Source organism: Setaria viridis, chromosome 9 (assembly GCF_005286985.2).
Source record: "Setaria viridis chromosome 9, Setaria_viridis_v4.0, whole genome shotgun sequence".
NCBI classification, from domain to species: domain Eukaryota; kingdom Viridiplantae; phylum Streptophyta; class Magnoliopsida; order Poales; family Poaceae; genus Setaria; species Setaria viridis.
Genome location: NC_048271.2, coordinates 48,678,282 through 48,699,081, shown reverse-complemented (window position 1 = coordinate 48,699,081; position 20,800 = coordinate 48,678,282). Strand labels below are relative to the sequence as shown.

The 20,800-nt window shown below is 46.8% G+C and overlaps 2 protein-coding genes and 1 long non-coding RNA gene across 4 annotated transcripts; 2 read left to right on the top strand and 1 right to left on the bottom strand.

The window, feature by feature from the left end:
* Nucleotides 1-171: 171 nt before the first annotated feature.
* Nucleotides 172-4,229, bottom strand: LOC117840277 (disease resistance protein RPS2). The gene is made up of 2 exons (XM_034720759.2): nucleotides 2,776-4,229; nucleotides 172-2,165 (listed from the first exon to the last, which is right to left on the bottom strand). Exons 1-2 carry the CDS (start codon nucleotides 3,793-3,795, stop codon nucleotides 444-446), a joined length of 2,742 nt encoding a protein of 913 aa, XP_034576650.1. The 5' UTR covers nucleotides 3,796-4,229; the 3' UTR covers nucleotides 172-443.
* A 4,408-nt stretch (nucleotides 4,230-8,637) lies between these two features.
* LOC117839228 (uncharacterized) lies at nucleotides 8,638-12,445 on the top strand. The gene is made up of 7 exons (XM_034719510.2): nucleotides 8,638-9,264; nucleotides 9,906-10,323; nucleotides 10,842-10,979; nucleotides 11,076-11,235; nucleotides 11,387-11,531; nucleotides 11,605-11,790; nucleotides 11,901-12,445. The coding sequence occupies exons 1-7, from the start codon at nucleotides 8,905-8,907 to the stop codon at nucleotides 12,144-12,146; spliced, it is 1,653 nt and encodes a 550-aa protein (XP_034575401.1). The 5' UTR covers nucleotides 8,638-8,904; the 3' UTR covers nucleotides 12,147-12,445.
* Nucleotides 12,446-12,928: 483 nt separating this feature from the next.
* On the top strand, nucleotides 12,929-19,587 carry LOC117839230 (uncharacterized). 2 transcript variants are annotated; one of them, XR_011897251.1, is made up of 7 exons: nucleotides 12,929-13,249; nucleotides 16,842-16,967; nucleotides 17,448-17,728; nucleotides 17,908-17,979; nucleotides 18,057-18,213; nucleotides 18,861-19,252; nucleotides 19,347-19,587. It is a non-coding gene; the product is annotated as an uncharacterized lncRNA (long non-coding RNA). The 2 variants fall into 2 exon arrangements; XR_011897250.1 differs by having other exon boundaries at nucleotides 12,931-13,249; nucleotides 17,448-17,979.
* The last annotated feature ends 1,213 nt before the right edge of the window (nucleotides 19,588-20,800 follow it).

The window sequence follows — 20,800 nt, the reverse complement described above, 5'->3', positions numbered from 1 at the left end:
ACCTTAAAAAGATGGGATTGATGGAATCAGCTGAAAAAAACAACTGACAGAACACCGAAGAGTTGCACAGTGTCAGGTGCTCACTGCTCAGTTCAAAGTTTAGGCCTGTTTAGAATCACACGCATTTTGTATGAATTTAGAGAGTGAAAAAATCCCGGCTCTTAGCATCGATTTAAGAGAACATATTTTTTTTAAAAAAAGTTTGAGCAACCATAAAGCATATCCTGGTTGAGTTATACATTAAAGTAAAACCAAAGTCACCAGCTGCCAACACGCAGCAAATTAGGCCAAAAATCGATTTGTCCCAAATAAAATGGAAGAAACCCAAAAACAACCATCTTATTTCTGTCTGAACCATCAACCAAATCCATACTACTCCCCGAATCCCGATCCCCCGGCGCCAAAATTGCAACTCCGCCGCCTACTACAAGTCTAACGATGACTCAGAGCACGGGGACGAAGCAGGCCTTGACGTCCTCGCCCGCCCACTGCACCGCGTTCCACCAGTGCTTGTCGCACTCGATCCGCACGGTGCCCTGCTGCCCGCGCCCCGGCCGCATCGGGATCTTCCTCAGCCGCGGGCACCCCCTCGTCTGCAGGCGTCGCAGCTCCGGGAACGCGCACTCGCCCTCGGCGCGGACAGACTCCAGCTTGGGCAGACCCAGCAGCGCCAGCAGCCTCAGCCGCGGGAACACGACCACCTCCTCCGCGGCGGCACCGCCGTCCTCGGTGCCGCCCAGCAGCGTCGTCAGCCCGTTGCACCCGCTGAGGTTCAGCGACTCCAGGCAGGGGAGGTGCTGCACCCACGTCAGGTGCGTCAGGGAGTGGCACGCGCCCATGGCGACCTCGCGGAGGTTGGACGCCGCGGCGTGGGTCCACGCCATGACGCGCAGCTTCGTGAGGAACCCAAACTTGATGACCTCCAGCCGGGGCACGTGCGCGTCGGCCACGATCTCCTCGACGTCGGACGAGTAGACCACCAGCTCCCGCAGGCTCTCCTGCACGCCGCCGAGCTCCGGCGTGTGCTCCGCCGACAGAAGCTGCAGGGCGCGCGCGCCGCCTAGCTTGCGCAGGTGGAGGGACCTGGCGCGCACGCCGGGCGCCAGCCGCGCGAGCCGCTCCACGTCGCGGATGCTGTCCAGCCAGATGCCGAGCGACGCCATGCGCGCGCCGCTGCTCTCGAGGTCCTCGATGACCGGCGAGACGTAGTCGTCCGCGACGGAGACGATGCTCGCGGTGAACACCTCCAGGACCTGCAGCTTCCCGAGCCGCGAGACCAGCCCCGGTGGGATCGTGATCTGGATGTAGTAGTTGTCGCGCAGGTAGAAGTACTTGAGCTGGCTCAGGTTGCCTAGCTCCATCGGCAGCGACAGGATCCTGTTCTTGGACAGGTTGAGGTACTCCAGGTTGACCAGGCAGCAGATCTCCATGGGGAAGGCGTCCTGGATGCCGGTGTCCTCGAGGTCCAGGTACGTGAGCTTGGTGAAGTGCTGGATCGCCTGGAGCATCCTCTTCGGGAGGGCGCGGTTGCACTGGAGCATCAGCGACGCCGGCTGCGCCTCCGCGAGGGCGCTGCCCGCCTTCGCCGGCGCGTCCTCGATGCTGTTGTGCATCAGGGACACGCGCCGCGCGCCGCGCCACAGCGCCTCCTCGCGCGGGGGCTCCCTCAGCCCGGCGCCCGCGCGGACCAGCCATCTGCCGGGCGCGAACCGGAGTGCCGCGTCGCGCACGACGTCGTGGAGCCTGACGTGCGTGTCGGACGGGAACATGTTGTACCGGTGGTTGTCCCCCGGCTCCAGGAGGCGCGCGCCCTCCAGGACGGCGATCACCGAGTGCCCGAGCCGGTGCGCCTCGTCGACGTCGCCGCGGTCGGGGAGCAGGCCGAGCCCGATCCAGCTCTGCACGAGCTCGTCCTTGGAGATGTTATGATCCTCGGGCCAGAGCGCGCAGGTCAGGAAGCATTCCCTCGCCGTGTCGCTCTCCAGGTTGTCGTAGCAGAACTTCACCAGGGCGTGCGTGCCCTTTTCTGAGCCGGGCGTGCCCGAGAGCTGGGACGCCTTGAGGGCGTCGAGTGCATCGGCCCACTCATCCGGTGTGCGCTTGTTTGACATGGCGCGGCCGACGGTGACGAGGGCCAAAGGCAAGCCCTTGCATTCTGCAGCCACCTGTTCGATGGCAGAACAAGTTAGCCTGAAGAAATCAAGTAGTATATTGCCTAAATATTTGTGTTCAGACAATAAAACATTTGTAGCTGAAAATCCAATACATTGTTGCCTAGATATTTATGCAAAGAAAAAAACCGCATTTTAAAAGACCGATCAGGATGTAGAAGAAATGGTGCATGCATTGACTCAATGCCCCTAGATTTAAGTGTTGCCGATAATTGGATTCCTAGCACACTTTGTATGATATAGTTGTAAAAATATGTGTTAAGCACTCATCTATTTACAAAACCAAAATGGACATTCTAAATCAATTAGGCACTTGGGGCAGCATTTAAATCAATTAAGTCCTTGGATCAATTCAGCAGGTAGCTAGATGTCCTTGGATCAACGTCAACCATTTCAACCCGCATGTAGCAGGATGTTGATCCAAGACATAAAAGTATAGAACACTGACTGAAAAATAAGTTGGTTGCAAGTAATTAAAAAACAGTCAAAACCAAACAACTAGTATATTTTAGATGGAGAGAGTGATAAGTAGCAATGCCATGATCTGAGACAGATCCATGGTTTTCAACATTGAACAAGATACAGAGCAGAAACAGCTGATTACCTGTATCGCAAGTGTAGAAATTTGGGCGTGGCCATGGATGGCATCCCCGCCAACGTTGGCTTGAAAAAGGCTCCACGCATCCTCCTCGTTCAAGCACTCCATCTTGATCTTGTTGTGGCAGCCCATGTCCGCGCAAACCGCCTTGCTCCTCGACGCCACAATGACCTTCCTCACCTTGCCGTTGGCCATGCCGAGGGGCTGCGGGATGCCGACCCTCTCCAGGTCCAGGCGCTCGCACACGCCGTCCAGCAGGAGCAGGAAGCTCTTGTCCCTCAGGAAGCCCAGGATCCCCGCGGCCTGCGCCTGCTCCGTGGGCGCGTCCCGCAGCCCGAGCACGGACACCACCTCCCTCTGGAGCTTGGCCACCGTGCAGTCCCGGGAGGCCGCGACGAGCAGGACGTGGTCGAAGCGCGCGACGCGGCCGCAGACCTCGCGCACCAGCTTGAGCACCGTCGTCTTGCCCACGCCGCCGGCGCCCCAGACGCCGAGCGCGGCGTCGCAGTCGCCGAGGAAGCGGAGCGCCTCGTTGAGGTAGGCCCTCGCGGGCCCCGCCTCCGCGGGGAGCCCGTCCAGGTCCTCGGGGTCGCAGAGCAGCGGCGGCGGCGCCTGCGGCGTGGCCAGCGCGGCCTCGAGGATCGCCGCGCCCTGATCCCGGAGCGCGCGCACCGCCTTGAGCTGCTGCTCGGCCAGCCCGGCGACGGGGCCCGTGGGGAGGAAGAGGTACTGCACCAGGCGGACCACGTAGAGCTGCCCGCCGTCGTGCCGCGCCTGGATGGACGCCATCTCGTCCTGCGCCTCCTGCACGCGCCGCAGCCACGCGCGCACGGGGTCCGACGTCGGCGACGGGTCGTGGCCCAGCACCTCCGCCCGCTGCCGCAGCAGGGCGTCCACCGCGTCGGCCAGCTCCTTGACGCGCCGGTCGGTGTCGGCCAGCGGCTGCCACCACTTGCCGAAGAAGAGCGCCAACACCGCGCCGCCGAGGGCGAGCGAGCCGAGCACGGCGGCGAGCTGCAGCTCCATCGGATCTCCGCCGATCGACCCGCAACCAAACCAAGATCTCCTCGCCGGCGGCGCGCGCTTCGATCTCCCGTGCGTTCAGCGGCGGCACGGCGGTGCTAGGGAGACTGCGGTGGCATGCGCGTGCCCGGTGAAGACTTGAGAAGCACCGAGCGCGGCTAGGTTTAAGAGGACGGAAGTGAGTAGGTGGGGTGGCGAGAGGGCAGTTAATGGCGCAGTGAATGCGTGAGCGGAATCGGTTGGACGACGCCAGACGCCTGCCGGAGAGCGGACCTGGCGGCGTGGTCGGAGTCACGAGGGCGGCACAGGAGTGGAGGCAGGGGGATGAGGAGCTCGGCGTTGGAGATCCATCCAAGCTGGCTCGCCGTGAGTGGCCATGCCATTCGGCGGCTGCACCAGCTGCATTCATTCACGCCATGGACGCGCGATGCTCAGCTCCTCTGCTCTCGTCAAGGCGACGTGTCAATGCGTCACCCAGTCCCAAACTGTGTGCACTGTGCAAGAACCAAACCACCACTGGTCGCGCCCGCGAGGTTTTTCAGGGCACGCGCCATGAGAAGTGAGATAAAACGAACAGGAATGCAGAGTTTTGAAAGGAGATGACGTAAGATAGGCTAAGTGAAAAACAAATGGACGCGTTATTAGAATTTTGGAACAAGTGGTCAAGTGCAATTTAAACTTTGAAACTAGCTTCATCACGAATGTACCTGCTACACTGCGAGAGTTGAAATCAGCTGTATGAATTTGTCATCAGTCTCGAAAATATCATAATACGAAAATGGTACTGATATTCATTCGAAAGAAAATGTCAATGAATTTTTCCCACTTTTGGGTGGACGGTGCCAACAAATCAAGGTACAAATTGCATATGAGTTTAGCTACTGAATTGCACTTTAAAGTTATTGCAGTCTACTAGGACGATAAGGAATCATTATTCGGAGGCAGGAATTAGAGTTCCTTTTTTTTCCTTTCCATAACAGGAGTGTTGATTACGTTTTGACAGGAGTAGCATGGGTTTGGAACTAATACCAGATCTATAGCTCATGTTTAGCCTAGATGGGTTCTCCATAATAATATCTTGCGATGAAGAGAAACTCATCTCTTTGTAGGAGAAGCTGCTACTGCTAACTCGATCAATATTCAATACAGATGACAGTTTCAACTTGCAAGCCCTAGCTCTGTTGCTTGTTTTCATACTGGTATAGTGCTCATCATTGAACTGAAATTAATTGAGTTGAAGCAAAGGCAAACAAGCATGCCTAACATATGAGTATTGATGATCTAGCACGAAAATTCCTGAATTCAATTTTCTTCTTAAGACCCTTTCCTGCTCTTTTTAAGTGTCCAAAACTTGCAAAGTATTCCCTTTATTAATTATAAATATTTGATGTTTTTTATTTATCACGTCAAACTTTTGAAATTGTAACTATCAATAAACTTAAAATATTTAGTTTGGGAACATAAAAAATCACATGTGCATTTGCCTTGTAAAATACTTCGATAATCTTATAAATTTATCAAATTTGGTGGAGAGCTTGAATGTGGCAGCTTTCTTTCGTTTCTTTTCTCTAAATTTCCTGATGCTGATCTGTTTTTGTGTCCTTGGGTGGTTGTACTTAAATTATCTACAAAATGGAGTGTCTATTTATCTGTTGACATATTTTTAAGGGTAAAATTTATCGAATTTTATAATGTTGCATACGTTGTTCTCTGATGTTGCAGATGTTATTCTCACAATTTGCATATGACCGAAACATGAAGTACTATGCAACAAACGAGAACAATACATTGAATCTGCCACATTTCCTCTCCTAAAATCACGAAATATTTTGAAACACCGAAGAATAATGTTTGCAACATCAAATGACAACATTTGCAACATAAAAAAATTAACATATTTTCTTCCAAAAATCTGTCGACAAATAAATAGCAAAACTCATCTACAAAATATTTTGAATAGTTTGACTTAGGACAAAACTAGAATTACATTATTTTTCAGATGCAGGGAGTATGTTATAATGGAAAATAGTGTTCAATGTCGTACACCTTGAAGACTGTAAAACAAATCACCAATTATTCTTTTCCCAAAAGGAGTATAACCTCCTTCTTAATTCAATGCAAATGGGCACCTTCCTGTGTCTGTGTTGTAAAAAAAAATGAGGGTATACCATACGCACGGTCTTCAGTTTTTTTTAGGAAGTATATATACCGTACCCAGGGTCTTCAGAAAATCAGAAGATATGTTTTTTGGGGTCTTTGGCTGAAAAGGAACTATGAAAAAGACTTCAGTTATTGTAACGGATGATGACGTGCTGTAGCTTTGATCAGTACTAGTTATAATATCACATTTAAAGCACCTCCCTAGCTTTATAAAAAAAAGGGCACTTCCCTAGTCCACTGTTATAACCTGAAAAATATAAGAAATCAAATAAAACCATTGACTTCAAACGAAAATAATAAGTAAGTTCAAGATCAGAGTGTTAGCATGTCCTTGATGTGACCTTATACAAAGTAATCGGCCTCATCTAAATTCAAAGTGGTCTTCCCTTTTCTTGGAAATTAGGAAAGAAATATACTCCCTCTAGCGATGCTCGACGCCATTGACTTTTTATGGTCGAGTTTTAACTCTAACCACTCCTTTGTTTATATCAGAACAAAGTTATAATATCTAATAAGTATATAGTTATGAATGATCTTTTCAGAACAATTATACACAACCGATTTTATATTTTCAAATTAAATATTAAAAATATTATCGGACAGAATCATAAAATTTTAATAAGATTTCAATCAAAACTTCAAGTATTTGTGACCAAAGAGAGTACCGATCAACTTAAGTAGGGGATCGAGAAACCTAGCTCACAATGAATATATTGCCAGAAAATACTACCTTGACTAGCAGAACTCCTATACAATGACTAGTTCGAGTTTAAAGGGCGGGTTAGGTAGCCTGCAAACGTTAGCATACCTCCGTCAATCAAGCCTCCATCGACATACTATGATTGAGAAAATAATAGAGAACAGGACACAGTAGACCGCATGACCTATAACACATTACTCTAGCCCTGTTTCAGGCGCAAGCTTTTACACTGAACACATGGCTAAATCTAGTACACCTCCGATTGCTTAGTCGACTGAAAAACAAAGAAATTTTTAGTTTTTTATAGAAACACGTTGGATTTTTATTTATATAAACATGATTTTACATTAGACCCATTGCAAGGGAACCCCGAAAACAAATTTTAAAAAAAGCGTTGTAGTCCTTTTGAACACGACCACCTCCCTGCCCACTGGGATCATCTTCATCCCCTTCACTTTCGGAATCACTGCCACTGCCCACTGGATTGCTTTGCTCCACCACTGCGTCAAGCTTGAAGCTGATTCCCATACGAATGAAGAAGCGTCAAGCTTTTAGAAATGGAAAATAAGTGGCACTTGAAACGTTAAACGCGCTGGCAAGTACCAATTTCTCAAGTTCGTGGGCACCGCAGCGAACCTAAAAATTATAAAACTGATATGAACCGCATGAACTTGGTTAAAAACTACGTTGGGTGTGGTTACCCTTCACTTACGGCATCCTGAGAGTAAGAGGTCGCCGGAGGCCGGAGAAGTTTAAAACTACTGTCACGAGAGGTTGAAATCTTACTATTACTAATTGAAAGCTCTGCAGGCTCCTTTTAAAGCTTCCAAGTGAAGTCAACTAAGATCCTAGGTCGACACTTTAGAAAAAGAGAGAAATCCTAAAAATTCTTAAAAAAACAAAACATCTGGCCATCTATCGATTCAAATCATCATAGCCATTGGATCCATCATGTTTTCTAAAAATTTACCCACCTATACTATTATGAAAATAGCCTAAAGTAACCCTCTAAATCCTATATCTAAATTACCCACTCTGTCATTATATAAAGTAAACTAAATATAAAGTAAACTAAAGTAACCCCTAATCTTCATCAAAATTACCCACTTACACCATTATAAAAATAATTTAAAATAACCCCTTAAATTTGCAACTAAATTGCCCACCATTAATACTTAAAAATAACTTAAAGTAACCCTTAAATTTGCATCTATATTACCAATTTATGTCATTATTAAAAATAACATGAGGTACCACTAAATTTGAATCCAAATCACCTTAATTAACAATATACACTAATATGTAATTCTAAATCGTCTATTTCTTACATTATTGGTATATGATATAATAATTAAGGTATATACACATGATGTGTGTCACCATTTATAAAGATATAGAGGACGTGATGCGAATATATATTTTTATGTTAAAATTATAGCTCAAACTTATGGTCTATTAAACATTCAAGCATATACCTGTAATGCAAAGTGAAAAGTTAGTGGGTGAAAATTTTATAGAGTAATTACTAATAAATCCTATTACAATCGGATGAAAAATGAGTATATAATGTTGAAGTATCGGATGAAAAATAAGCATATAATCTATATGAGTATTATGTTGAAATATTGAAAAAAAGAGAGAGTAGTAGGTAAACAATTTTAATTATTAGCTAGGAGTTCAATTTCTAAATAATTTTCAATATAATAGTTTTTGAAAACATTAGTTCCCGCACGGTTGATGGACTAGTTCGATACAATGACGATCGTTCAGTTTAAACGGGACACCCTGCAGTGAAATGCAACTATGACAACATGCAACATCACCATTAGGGTCCTCGGTGCACCGGGACACCATGGACATGGACGGGGTCCCCTCCGACTCCAACCGCCGACTCGTCCCCGTCAACATCTTTTCAGCGCCACACGACCACAAACTAAAAACAGAGCACGTCCGGACCGGACCTGAACACATCGTTCTCGTTCCAGTTGGTACGCACGGATCCCGCTCTCGCCGCACCCTGCCTCTGCTTGGTCCAGAATCTCCGAACTGCCGTGCCCGTCAGCTACTGCGGTGTCCACCACAACCCGGCCCTCCGCAGCCACCGGAGCTCGGAGATTCCCCACAGGTGAATCCACAGCCACTCCAGCAACCGGTGAATATACCGGGCGGCGACTCCCCCCTCTCGTCAGCCTGAGCACCCACCGCCCAGCCGCGACGGCGCGCTCCACAGAAGGTCCTCGGCGTCTTCACGAATGCAAGTGGCCATCGCGCACGCGGCGCTGTGCCCACGCCCAAAGGCCCACCGCGCCACGTTCGGCTGCCCGGCGGCACGCGCGCGCCACGTACCGAGAGGCCTCTCCGGCGGTGGCGGCGCCAAATGGTGCGCCGCGGCTGCCGCGGGCAAGGGGGCGCGCGACGTCCCACCGGGGTTCGCGGACGCGCGCCCTGTGGTAGCTGCTGAAGGGACGCGCGCGGCGGGACCGGACGCCGTCGCGGCGGCAGCGCCGCCCCGCGGCGCGAGGAGAGGGAGCGTGGCCGGCGCCGTGGCGCTGATCGTCGGGACCAGCATCGGGTCCGGCATCCTCGCCGTGCCGCAGCGCACGGCGCCCGCGGTGAGTTCTTCTCTTTTGCCCCCCTCCAGCGCGAGATCAGCCTGAATCACCACCGCCGCCGGAATTCATTTCCACGACCCGCGCTGCCGCAAGTTGCGGGCAGCTGCAACGACCAGCGACGAACCTGCTGAAAAGATGCTGCATGCTGCCAGGACAATGATTTCCCCAATTATCAACGTTGCTGTCAGTATCAGTAATTGACACGATGGACCAGCTACATACAACATCTCTTCTCTTTCCAAGCAATGAATGGTGGATTCATACAGCAACAGTGACAGTACAATACCAGTAGAGTAGAGTAGAGAACAGTGCGTGGCCCAGTCTGAATAATCACTCGCCGGTACAGTACTAGCGTATCCTGGCAGAGTATATGACCAAACCAACTGAATTTGTCTATTCAATCGGTGGCATCTTGTTCGTTTTTGGTTGGCACCATGAACAGAACGTACGCGGCGTTTAATTTCCCCACGCCGAGCTCTCGATTCATCGATCTGGGACTGGAAACATTTCCTCAACGGAAGAAACATCCGCATTGATCTTCTGTTCATTCAAAAAAGAAACATCTGCATTGATCTTGATCCGATCCAACGCCCATTTCGTCAGGAAAGCAGCACTGACCGTTGCCAAACTGTTCGATGCAGGGCTTCATCCCGAGCGCGGCGTGCATGGTCACGTGCTGGGCGTTCCTGGTGGCGGAGGCCCTCCTCATCGCGGAGATCAACGTCCACCTGCGCCGGAGGCGGGGCAAGGACGTCAGCTTATACGGCGGCGGCGGCGACGGGAACCAGGACCTGGAGGTGATCTCCGTGAAGAGCATGGCGCAGGAGACGCTGGGCGCGTGGGGCGGGCACGTGGCCACCGTCGCCTACCTGTTCCTGTCCTACACCTCCATGGTCGCCTACGCGTCCAAGTCCGGCGAGGTGCTGTCCCGCCTGGTCGCTGGCGTGCCCGAGCCCGTCGCCGGCGCCGCCTTCACCGCCGCGCTCGGGCTGCTCGTCGCCGGCGGCGGCACGGGCGTCACAGACCGGGTGAACCAGCTGCTCACGTTCGTCATGATAGGCAAGTACTTTGCTGCTCGCGATCCCACGTACGTGTCCGGACGACAGACTTGCATGCCGTGCCGTCGATATGAGCTGCCATTGCCATTACTGCAAACTGATCATGCGTGCATCAATGCCGGCTCCTAGATCTGCATTAACACGGATCGGGGCAACGAATCTTAGCTTTTGAGACCCCGCTGTTTATTCCGGTGTCTTTTTAGTGTACCACCTGCTATGTTATGCTCTCATATGCAAAAAAAAAAAAAGTTTTTCCCAACTGAGGCGTCCCATGTCCCAAGGTATGTACTGGCAACCAATACTGTGCCGAAGTAAAGGCAGAATTATCAGCATGTACGCCTCTCCATGTGTTCGTCCTTATTATTACATTCGTGATGTGACCAACCAACGTGATCCGATCGGCAACCTCTGTACTACTATGATCGTCATCAATTCATGAACCCTAGCTTAAATATAAATTAAGGAAATGAAATCGTCTGACCAGTTAACCACGATCTGTCTGTCTGTCTGTCGCAACAGGTTTACTGCTGACGATTGAGGTATCAGCAGTGGCGATCGGCGGTGGCCTGAGCCTGCCAGCGAACGCCAACTGGGAGCAGGTCCCGGCGGCGCTGCCCGTGATCATCTTCACGCTGGTCTTCCACGACATCGCACCAGGTATACACCCTACCCCGATCCAGCATGTCGCCGAAACCGTTCAGAGACCTGCTAGCCTATCACTTGGAAGGTACTGAACCTTCGCCGATTTCGCAGTGATCTGCGCGTACCTGGAAGGGGATCTCGCGAGGATCCGGCTGTCGATACTCGTCGGCAGCCTCGTGCCGCTGGTGTCCCTGCTGGTGTGGGACGACATCGCGCTCGGCCTCGCCACGGACCTCGGCGGGTTTGACGTTCAGGACATGTTAAAGGCAGAGTAAGGACGCCGCGGTACCAAGAACGTGCCTGCATCTTTTTCGGCAATCTGCATCGCTGCTCAACGCTTCAGGTTTAGATAGAACATGCAGGCAGCCGATGCCGAGGCATTCAATTTCAGTCACGTGAATAGAGTTCTTTGATTTTTGTAGATGGAGCTATACCGTGGTGGAGACTTTCTCGCTGCTCGCCGTCGGGACGTCCCTCATCGGAACGCTGCTTGGGGCTTCTCAGTTCTTCATCGAGCAGATGACCGACCTAGTGTCTTCATCAACCAAAGAACATGTAAATATAAAGGTATAAGTAGGCCGCCAAGCGATTTCTAGGAACAATATGTGAAGGGTTCTGATCAGACATGGGGTGGGTGCAGGAAAAGATCAACAAAGGCATCGATGCATTTCGCAAGAAAGATGGATCCGGGCATCCTGATGTTGGTGTGGTAGCAATTCTGGAGAAGAACAGGCTCAGCTACATCGCCACCGGAATCGTGGTTGTCCCGACCATAGTCATCGCAGCTACCGTCCCAAATTCATTCTCCATAGCTACTGACATCGCGGTAAGTGTACATCAAAACATGTGGCATCTATTCTTAGTTAAAATGGAGCAAACATAGCATCCCATTCTTCATTGACTTGCTCTGCACTGCTATCCTGCACAAATGTTCAGGGAGGATACTGCATGACCATCCTGTATGGTGTTCTCCCTCCACTGATGGCCTGGGCTATTGGCTCCAAACTGTCTGGCAAAAGTGCCGGACTTGCAGACGGAGAGCTGTTGGAAGATAACAGGGAGAGAGTGGACTTGACCAGTGCAAAGCCTGTTCTCGTTGGGATGGGTGTGTTCTCTGTACTCATGGTCCTCGAGCAGATGTCGCAGGACTTCTTCAGTTTCAAAGCTGCTCTCGTTCCATAGGCTAGATCAAGATTCAGGAAGCTTAGTTTGTGCCGCCAATGTTGATCTCGCGTTAACTAGGGATTGATGCAAGACTGTTAGGCTGGCCATGTAAATGGCAGTAGTATGCAATACATGAAGGGATTAGTCAATGTGTTAGCAGACTGCCAGTTTGGCCTGTGTTCTTTACCGCTGAGCCAATTGCACTGCTGCTTACGAACCGTGGTCTGAGACTCGAAGCTACTCTCTGTAATTAATGAGCGTAAAAACTGTGCTCAAGATAAAAAAAAATAGTTTGCAGGTAGTGCAGGCATTTAACAGATAGAGACGAGCACTCCAGCATCACTCTACTTTGACTTGAACATGTTGTTCTTATAGAAAGAGGAAGTGAAAATTAAAACCTACTCACACCCAGAATTTTAGTTCTTCTGCCCGCAAAAAAAAAAGAATTTTAGTTCTTCGCATTTATCTTTGACAGCTTACATCTGGCATGGCTTTCATACCCCCATTTTCTTTTCAAACAAAGAACAAGAACTGTTCTGTAAAATAGCATAAATAGTGTACAATATATCATATTTTCATAAAATCATATTTAGCAATATGTACATATCACATTCGTGTGTAGCAACGTATGAGCATATTTACATATCTGTTAAGATTGAATGATAAAATTATGGCGACCGAGATAAACTAGAACTATGGGTGGTTTCCTTGCAGTTTAGAGAGGAATCGATGGAGAAGGTTTTGTGTAGATTTTTATTAGATATCTGAAAGAAAATCATGGGCTGGATTACAAACTGAATTATAAAACCTGAAAAATCAATACCTTCTTTGGTTTCGGTCTCGGAGTCGGTGGATCCAACCAAACCGAGTTGGAGCTATCCTGCTAATAAACACAACGCCGCGCCACATCCTACAAGCCTCAGTCCGAACTCCGAAGACGCAAGGGACGAAAGAGAGATGGTGGCGATGCGATCGGTGTTGGCGGTGCTCGGCCGCCGCTGCGGCTTCTCTGGATCGTCGGCAGCGGTGTCCACGGGCGGAAGAGGGCTGGAGATCCACAAGGCCTTCCGCCCCGCTGCGCCGGTGCTGCCGCTCCGTCCCGCGGCATCCGTAACCTCGAGGTGAAGGACGCATCTCATGCCTATTAGTTTTCGACTTTTCGTAGAGTAATAATAAAGCAATCTGAATCCATAAGCCTTGGGAAACCCTAATTATTCATGCGCAGACCACCCTCTTAAATCAGGGATCAATAATCTAGGGCAGTTTAAGCAAGTCATCCCTCCACAACCTCCCTCCTTTGTTAAGAGCAACTCCAGTAATAGCCCTTAAACTAAAGCCCCTCGAGATCAAACGGGGTTCTCTCTATTTTTTTAGAGGCACAAAAATATCTCCAACTTCAGCAATAGCCCCCATAGATAGAGGGCACCCTGGAGACCCCCCGGGAATGGAGGATGGAGGGAAAAATTTGGAGGCCTCCCCAAAATAGGGAGCCAATTAGAAGGCCTGCTGGAGTGTGTTTTTTTACTTGATTCTCTAAACTTAGAGTAGGAGGCTGTCTAGAGGGTCTGCTGGAGTTGCTCTAACAAATTCTTGACATGATTTTTTTTTGCTCTTCTAGGGTTTGCTTGGATAAGTAGAAATTGCTCTCGGATTTGTTGGGATTGATGGGCTTGTTAATATACTACTTTATAAATTTTACCTCGATATATACTTGTGTGTTATCTAAAGTATTTCAATTAAAAAATCTAGTAATTTAATTCTCATGTAGCCAATCTTGGTAGTTTCTAACATTTTGATGGCCTGACTTTTGAAATTTCCACCCCAAGGATTCTGAGAGGACAAACAAACAATAACAGAGGGATATTTGCTCCTTATTTTTCAATTGTTTTTTTTGAAACTATTGTTTTTCTAATGTTACACTATAAGGTGACGTTAGATTTACTGTTATGAGTTTTGCACATCCCTTGCTGTCCGTTTTCGTCTATGTATTCTGAATCAAATGGATAGTGAGCTCTGATGCACCAATATTTGCCAGCCGGCATACTGGTACCCAGTTGATATATAATGGGCACTATTATTATGGCTATTTCCCAATACTTGGACATCGTTACAGTTGACCCGAAAGGCCTCTAACCAAATCTAGTCCTTTTCTTATAACCAACTAAACTCAAGAGGAAAAATAATAGCTCATCCATTGCTTTTGTTTCACATGTCTTATACTCTTGCATCGTAGTTTTTTATACAGTTGCTCTAAAATGTGCTGAATGGATGGTAAGCAAAATAATTCTTTGGCTATAGATTTTGAACACCTGAATGGTGTAGATAGGGATTGTTTTGTCTTTGTACTCCACTAAATATACCCAATGGTGAATTTGATTACTTGCAAACTTGGGTGTTTACCTGTTTGGAACTTCTGATCTTCAATTTGAAAACTGGGAGCTTTTTTAAGGGCAATCTTTGTAACAACCAGGTTGTTAATAGCTTAAGAAGGATCATTGAAGTGTTAATGGTGAAATCTGGATGGAAAGGAGGTATTATGGGTTAAAGTCAAATTTGGGTCAAATTTGACCAAAAATACAAATTCAAGATCCAAATTTGGAAAAATTTGACAAAAATATGAAGTCAAGCCTTGAAGGTATTTAAAATTCAAAGGAATCAAATTGGAGACCAAATTCAAGCCATAGGCATCTCAAATTCCGAGTTAAAGTGACTGACCTGAAGTTACTATTCCACATCTGAAAATTTCAGTCTAAAAACAGTGGCAAGTTGACAACTTGGAAATTGATTTTTGAGAATATTTTTCATATAAGCTTTGGAAAGTTTTGGGTCACAAGTGGACTTGGATGTTCTGTGAATTTATTGGATATGTTATCGGTCAGAGAAAACAAATAATCTATATTTTTAAATGGGGTTCAAAGTTTGAAAGTAGTGCAGTTTCCAACTTAGCTGCTAAACTGATTGAAGTTTGAAAACAGTGTCAGGTATGCAACTTTGAAATTCAATTCTGGAAGATTTTTCATATATATAGTGAAAGGCTTTAGATCCCAAGTGGACTATGATGTTCAGTGAACATTTTGAGCATGTTGTGGGACAAAGAAAAGAAGAATTCGAATTTTTCCTGAAGCTCAAAGTTGGAATCCTGCACTGTTCGGCTTGAATAACGAAACTGAATGCAACATCTGTTTCAGTCCAAGAACAGTGAAAAATAGTCAACTTTGGCTTGAGATTTTAGAAAATTTTGTATGTAGAGTCGGGCTTTAACATGCAAAATGAAATCCCTGTCATATGGTTAACAAGTTATAGTAGTTGTTGGGCAAAATAAACCGAGTTTGAATGGTTGAAATGGAGCTTGAAGTTGAAGCATCGGGCTTCCTGTAGGTTTCTGACGAAACTGAATGGCGATTTCAATTGAACTGTAACAGTGCCGAACCCTAGCTCTACTTTGGGGCTAAAATTCACAGTGATGGAGTGATCTTTTGACCTCGATGCAAATCGATCAAATGTAGATCAAAAGATTCTCTGCAAGTTTGCTTAAGGGGTTTTGTGACTTCTGAATTGGAAATTGGTCGCAAATTGGAGTTGAAATTCGGGTGAAATTGGGGAAAAGAAAAGAAAGAGCAAAACCGGCCGGCTGCGACGCAGCTGCTTGCCGCTGATGGCAAGAGCAGCGCTGCTGTGCCACGCGCCAGCACAGGCAAGAGACACAAGAGCGAGCAAGCAGGCAGGAGGTGGCGCTCGGGAAGGCGGTGAAATTTTCGTATATTTACCGCTCCCACCGCCGGAGTTATCCTTTCACCTGGTCACTCTGTTTTTCACCGCGCTCCCAGTCGCCGGTGCTCTCCGCCATTGCCAGCTAGTCCACTTCGCCAGAGCCATCGCCTCGAGCTACTGAACTCGCCCCGATAGTCGTCGTCCAACCCTAGCTACCACAACCTCGTTTCACCGCCGTCTTCTTCCTCGGTTCCAGCCGCCTCTTGGTTCAGGGCGTCGCCGTGGACAGAGTTATGCCGGAGTTCTGGTAGTTGTTTAAGGTGTTTAAGGTGTCGGAGTCGAGCTGGGGTGTTCCCGTTGCCAGGGACCTCACCGCCGACGAGCCGCCGCGGTTACCCGCCGGCCGACCCTCGGTCAAGGTCGGAGGGTTGGTCTGTTGACTGGGCCCCTCGTGTCAGTGTGTGGGGGTAGGCCGGGGGTGCGTGAGAAAAGTCTAGAAGGGGGTTTTCGGGATAATGTTGATTTAGAGTTTTAGAAAATAGATTTAAATCCTGTTTTCATATTTAATTTATTATAATTTATAGAATTGTCCAAATATAGTGAAACCAATTTGTAGGTGTATTTTATTTTCTTTGATGCATTAAAAATTCTTAAACCCTAGGATAAAATAATAAAAAATTAAGTATTTATTAATGCCTTTGATTAAGGTATTTAAATAAATACTTAATCTTTACGAAATGTATAAAATTCTGAATAATGCTTTATTATTCACAAATATTTATTAATCCATAGGATTTAAGTTTTTCAGATTAGAAATTAATTATAATGCTTTTCTAAATAAAAGAAAATGCTTAACTTAGGTAATTAAAAGGAAATTAAATTGTGGGTTAATCTTTATGGGTAGATTAGTGTTGGCTTGCAACTTTATCATGAAGATAAGTTGTATAGTCTTTTGTTTCAAAAAGTTTTGCATCTCTAACTATGGCATGCATCATATTGTAGAAACTGAAGCCTCGGAGGTGGATTTCTTGGATTTGTCAGAAAAACCTCAGGAATTTGAAGAGGTTGTTGAATTGGTCCCTTGTGTTGAAGGATCTTCAGAGGATACTAACTTTTTTGTGAATCAAGGCAAGCCCCGGTGCATCTAAGTCTATCTACTTTTAGAAATTATTATTCATGAGTCCAATTATTAGTTATTTTTTTATTATGCATTAAGTCTAGGAGTTGTTTGCAACGTACTCTTGTGCATGATCCCACCTTGTTTGTAGGACATCTTTGCCACCTGTTCAATTAATTAGTAACCATCCTATGCTTAGCAATGCTTAGATACCTTTTAAGTAACTTTTGTTACTTAACCACTTAAGATTAAAATTGTCATGCATGTTAATCAAGGAAAATACCCTGAAATTTTGAAAAGATGTGGACAGAAGCTAGAGATGGTAATTCTGTCTACTAAAGTTTAATTTGGTTAAGGACCATTCGTTGTTTTAATGAGTGATCAAGTGATATTACCTGGTTGCTTAATGCCATTGGGAACCAGTAAGGCTGGTAGGTTAGTTGCCTCTTTGATTGGAAATGTTCTTACCCGTGCTTGTTCTCCCATTACAGCTTGGATTCTACACTGCCGCTGCACTCCTACAAGCCCACGCTCCTACTCAATCTTGATGCCGTCCTCTACCACCTGGTGATACCCACCCCCAGTGACTCCTGTCACCGCGTCGGCGTCCCATTCACGCCCAGCAACAGAGGTCGCCACCGCAGAAACAGGCAGGCTGCCCCCATCGATTCGGCCTCCATCTCTGCTCTTCTTCACGGTGGGCAAGGTCCTTCGCGGCTCCATCCCCATGCCGCACATGTTTCCATCAACACAGCCGCTAACTCACGTCCTGGTGCTCCTCTCTCCCGTTGTTGCCATTCTTTTTCCATCCCCAGATTGATTGCTTGCCTGCTTTAGGAATCAGGACACAGTTGGTTTCCAATTCAGCTTGCTAAATAATTTCTTCCCCAAATTATGATGTCTGTACAGTTTTTTCCCTGCTAAATAATTTCAGTGTGCCTTCTTTTGCAGGTGCATTCCTTACAGAGGTATGTAATGGGTCAGAGCTCTCTCCATTTTTATGATTTAGCTTCTTAGTTCCAGGTTTGAGCCCTACCCTCCTGATTAGTTAAATATATTAGTGCTTATGCCTGACCCAGAGGTTGTTGTGTGGCCTGCAGATTTGAAAAAATATGCTCTGTACAAGATATTCCTTACCTGGGCTACCAGATAAAGCCTGAAGCCTTCCGAAATTGAGAAGCCGATATATGCACATATAGCTGATTCAACCAATACAGATGCAGCCTATCATGCTTTTGCATCCATGAAAAACCCAAAGTAATTACATAAGTTGAATAACTGTTCTGACCTCTCTTTCTTCTTGCTCCATTTCATCTTGAGCATGGCAAATATTTGAAGTGTGTAGCCTAAGGATAACTCTGAAATATTAAAGATGTGTTGTCATACTTTAAAGAATTATAAGGCTAGGTGAACTTCAATGAATGATTTAATGGGGAGCTAGGGTGCAGTGCTCTGGATCATATTTGTTTTGATGCCTCTTGCCTCATTAATGGATTGAAGTGATGACTTCATCAAAAACCAAACAATTACATGCGAAAATCAAGTGCAGTCACAAGTATGGCTTTTACTAATTATACTTAGTGAGTTTTCTTTGCTCTCCAGTATAGAAAAGTTCAGAATCCATTTGCAGCTTACATCTATTTCTGTATGCTGCAGTTTGCATCTCTGAACGATGCTTCTTAAAGTAATTATCATTAAATACTCTTCCTGCCCTTTCTTTACTTGATTTACAGAGTACAGGAAATTTATGGGCTCTTTTATTTATTTCTTTACTTACATTTTGCCAAGGGTCTGGTCCGCGGCTAGGGTTCCCTACCAAATTTTCATTTTGTTTAGTACCAGATCTTTGTGTGTTACTTCTCTATGAATAGCATAAATGTATCTTACCGTTCTCCATGTTTCAGGCTTTCCAAGATGTCGAGTTCATGCGTTCTGTGTAGTGGTGGAGCTTGACAACAAATTCAGAGGGGGCCAACACCTGCTAGAGGAAATACACATTGCTACTGCTCTACTGAATGCGTCCATTTATGTGGATTTTCTATCCTCATGAAACGAGAGTGTCACACTTCCTTCTTCTTGATGTAATAATATAGGGAGCTCTTGTGTGGTCGAGAGAAAAAAAATCAAACCAAGATTTGTCCTAAAACCTGACCACATCAGTTTAGGATATGGTCTCAAGCTCTCAATGATGCTTTACTGGGAAATACCATAGCTTTATTGAGCCATCTGCAACCTCTGTACCCTGTGAGGCTGTAACTCACGTTTTTTTGCTTTGGTGTCAAGGATATCAACCGATGTGAGTTATGCACCCATTTTCTAAAATTTCATGGCCTACTATCATCGCTCGCTGCCCTATAGTTCATGATATGGTGGTTAATATTGATATGCAGAGAGGCAGATAGCAGAGTTGGCTGCCAGCTGCTAAAAGAGACCCCAACTGTGCAGCAAGGTACATAGTCTGGCTTCATGTCAAGTTTTTTTTATGGTTCTGACGCTCCGTACTTCCACATTGATATTTTCATGTCAGCTTAATGGCCTCGTTACTCGAACCATATTGGATAAAAAACAAGATCATCTAATATATATCATTTGTATCTAAAATATATCATTTGTATCTAAAATTCGGTCATACTTGCTCTTCTTATTTTTATTTCTTCGTCCTTTTTATTCTCAGTTTATCCTTGATAACCAAAATTTTGGTCTACTACGACATTGTTCATTTAACAAAAAAGAAACATTGGGAACTCTTAATTTGGTTTGTTCCATCTATTTCAATTTTCCCACCTATTTGGTGGGTTCCACTTTTTCATTATTATCTCAATTCTACAGTGAAAAATGCTAAAAATTTGGTGCCATATCTCTCTTCTATAGGATTCTCTACATGTATCCAGTATCCCAACCGATCCATGCACGTCCCAGCTCTTCTGCGCGTAGCAAGCGCGGGCGCGGCAAGCCGCGCCGCCCGTCCTAGTGTACCATATGACACCAACAAATAGGTAGGTACAGCTTATCGTAAAACGGCAAAATACTCCCGAGAGCACTAGTCCTGGGCCTAAAGTTGGGCTCTTTGGGCTGGTCAGTTAGGATCTCGATCGGGACGGATCGAACCGCGCGGTCCACGGGCCCTAGGCTCTCTCTCTCTCTGCTGCCTCCTGCTACCTCCTATTTGACCAATACCGGCCCGATCGCCATGGACGCAGTGACAATGTGACATTCTTCGCTTCCCTCTGAGGTCTAAGCATCACACAGGGCGAGCTCGTCCCCTGAGGTGCCGACCTCGATCTCTTCCGCCATTGCGCTACAAACCACTGGTCGAGCTTGGTGTTTAATTTGTGGCCCGTCGATCAGACGAGAGATCACGGTTTTTATTAGATGGCAGCAGGGCCGTAGTTGTTTGTCTCCGCTTCCTTTTTTGTCCATCGTCGGTGCTGCGAATGGACGTGTCCAACTAGCCGCTAAATTTCTTATGGAGAGCGTGTCTAGCTTTCTGAGTGAACACCTATCATCTTGTCGGCTATTCCACCCATCACCTAGGTAGCTTTTTCAATGGTACGTTGCCTTGATCAACCGGCTTTTGTGGTCTAGAGTAGATGCTTACGTACGCTCTTTTTTCGTCTTGTTCCAATACCTTGGTGAATAACACATGCACTACTTGTTGATGCACAGCCAACCGCATCAATCACAAAACTTACTGTATCCATGAATTACAATATCTCTCGTTGGCATCATCCAGTTAAGCATCATCATGGATTTTCCTAATCGTGGTTATTCCTTTTGCTCTGAGAGGTTGCCATGCATGTAGTCCCACCGAACTCCGGCCTTGTAATTAGAAAACCAAGTGTAC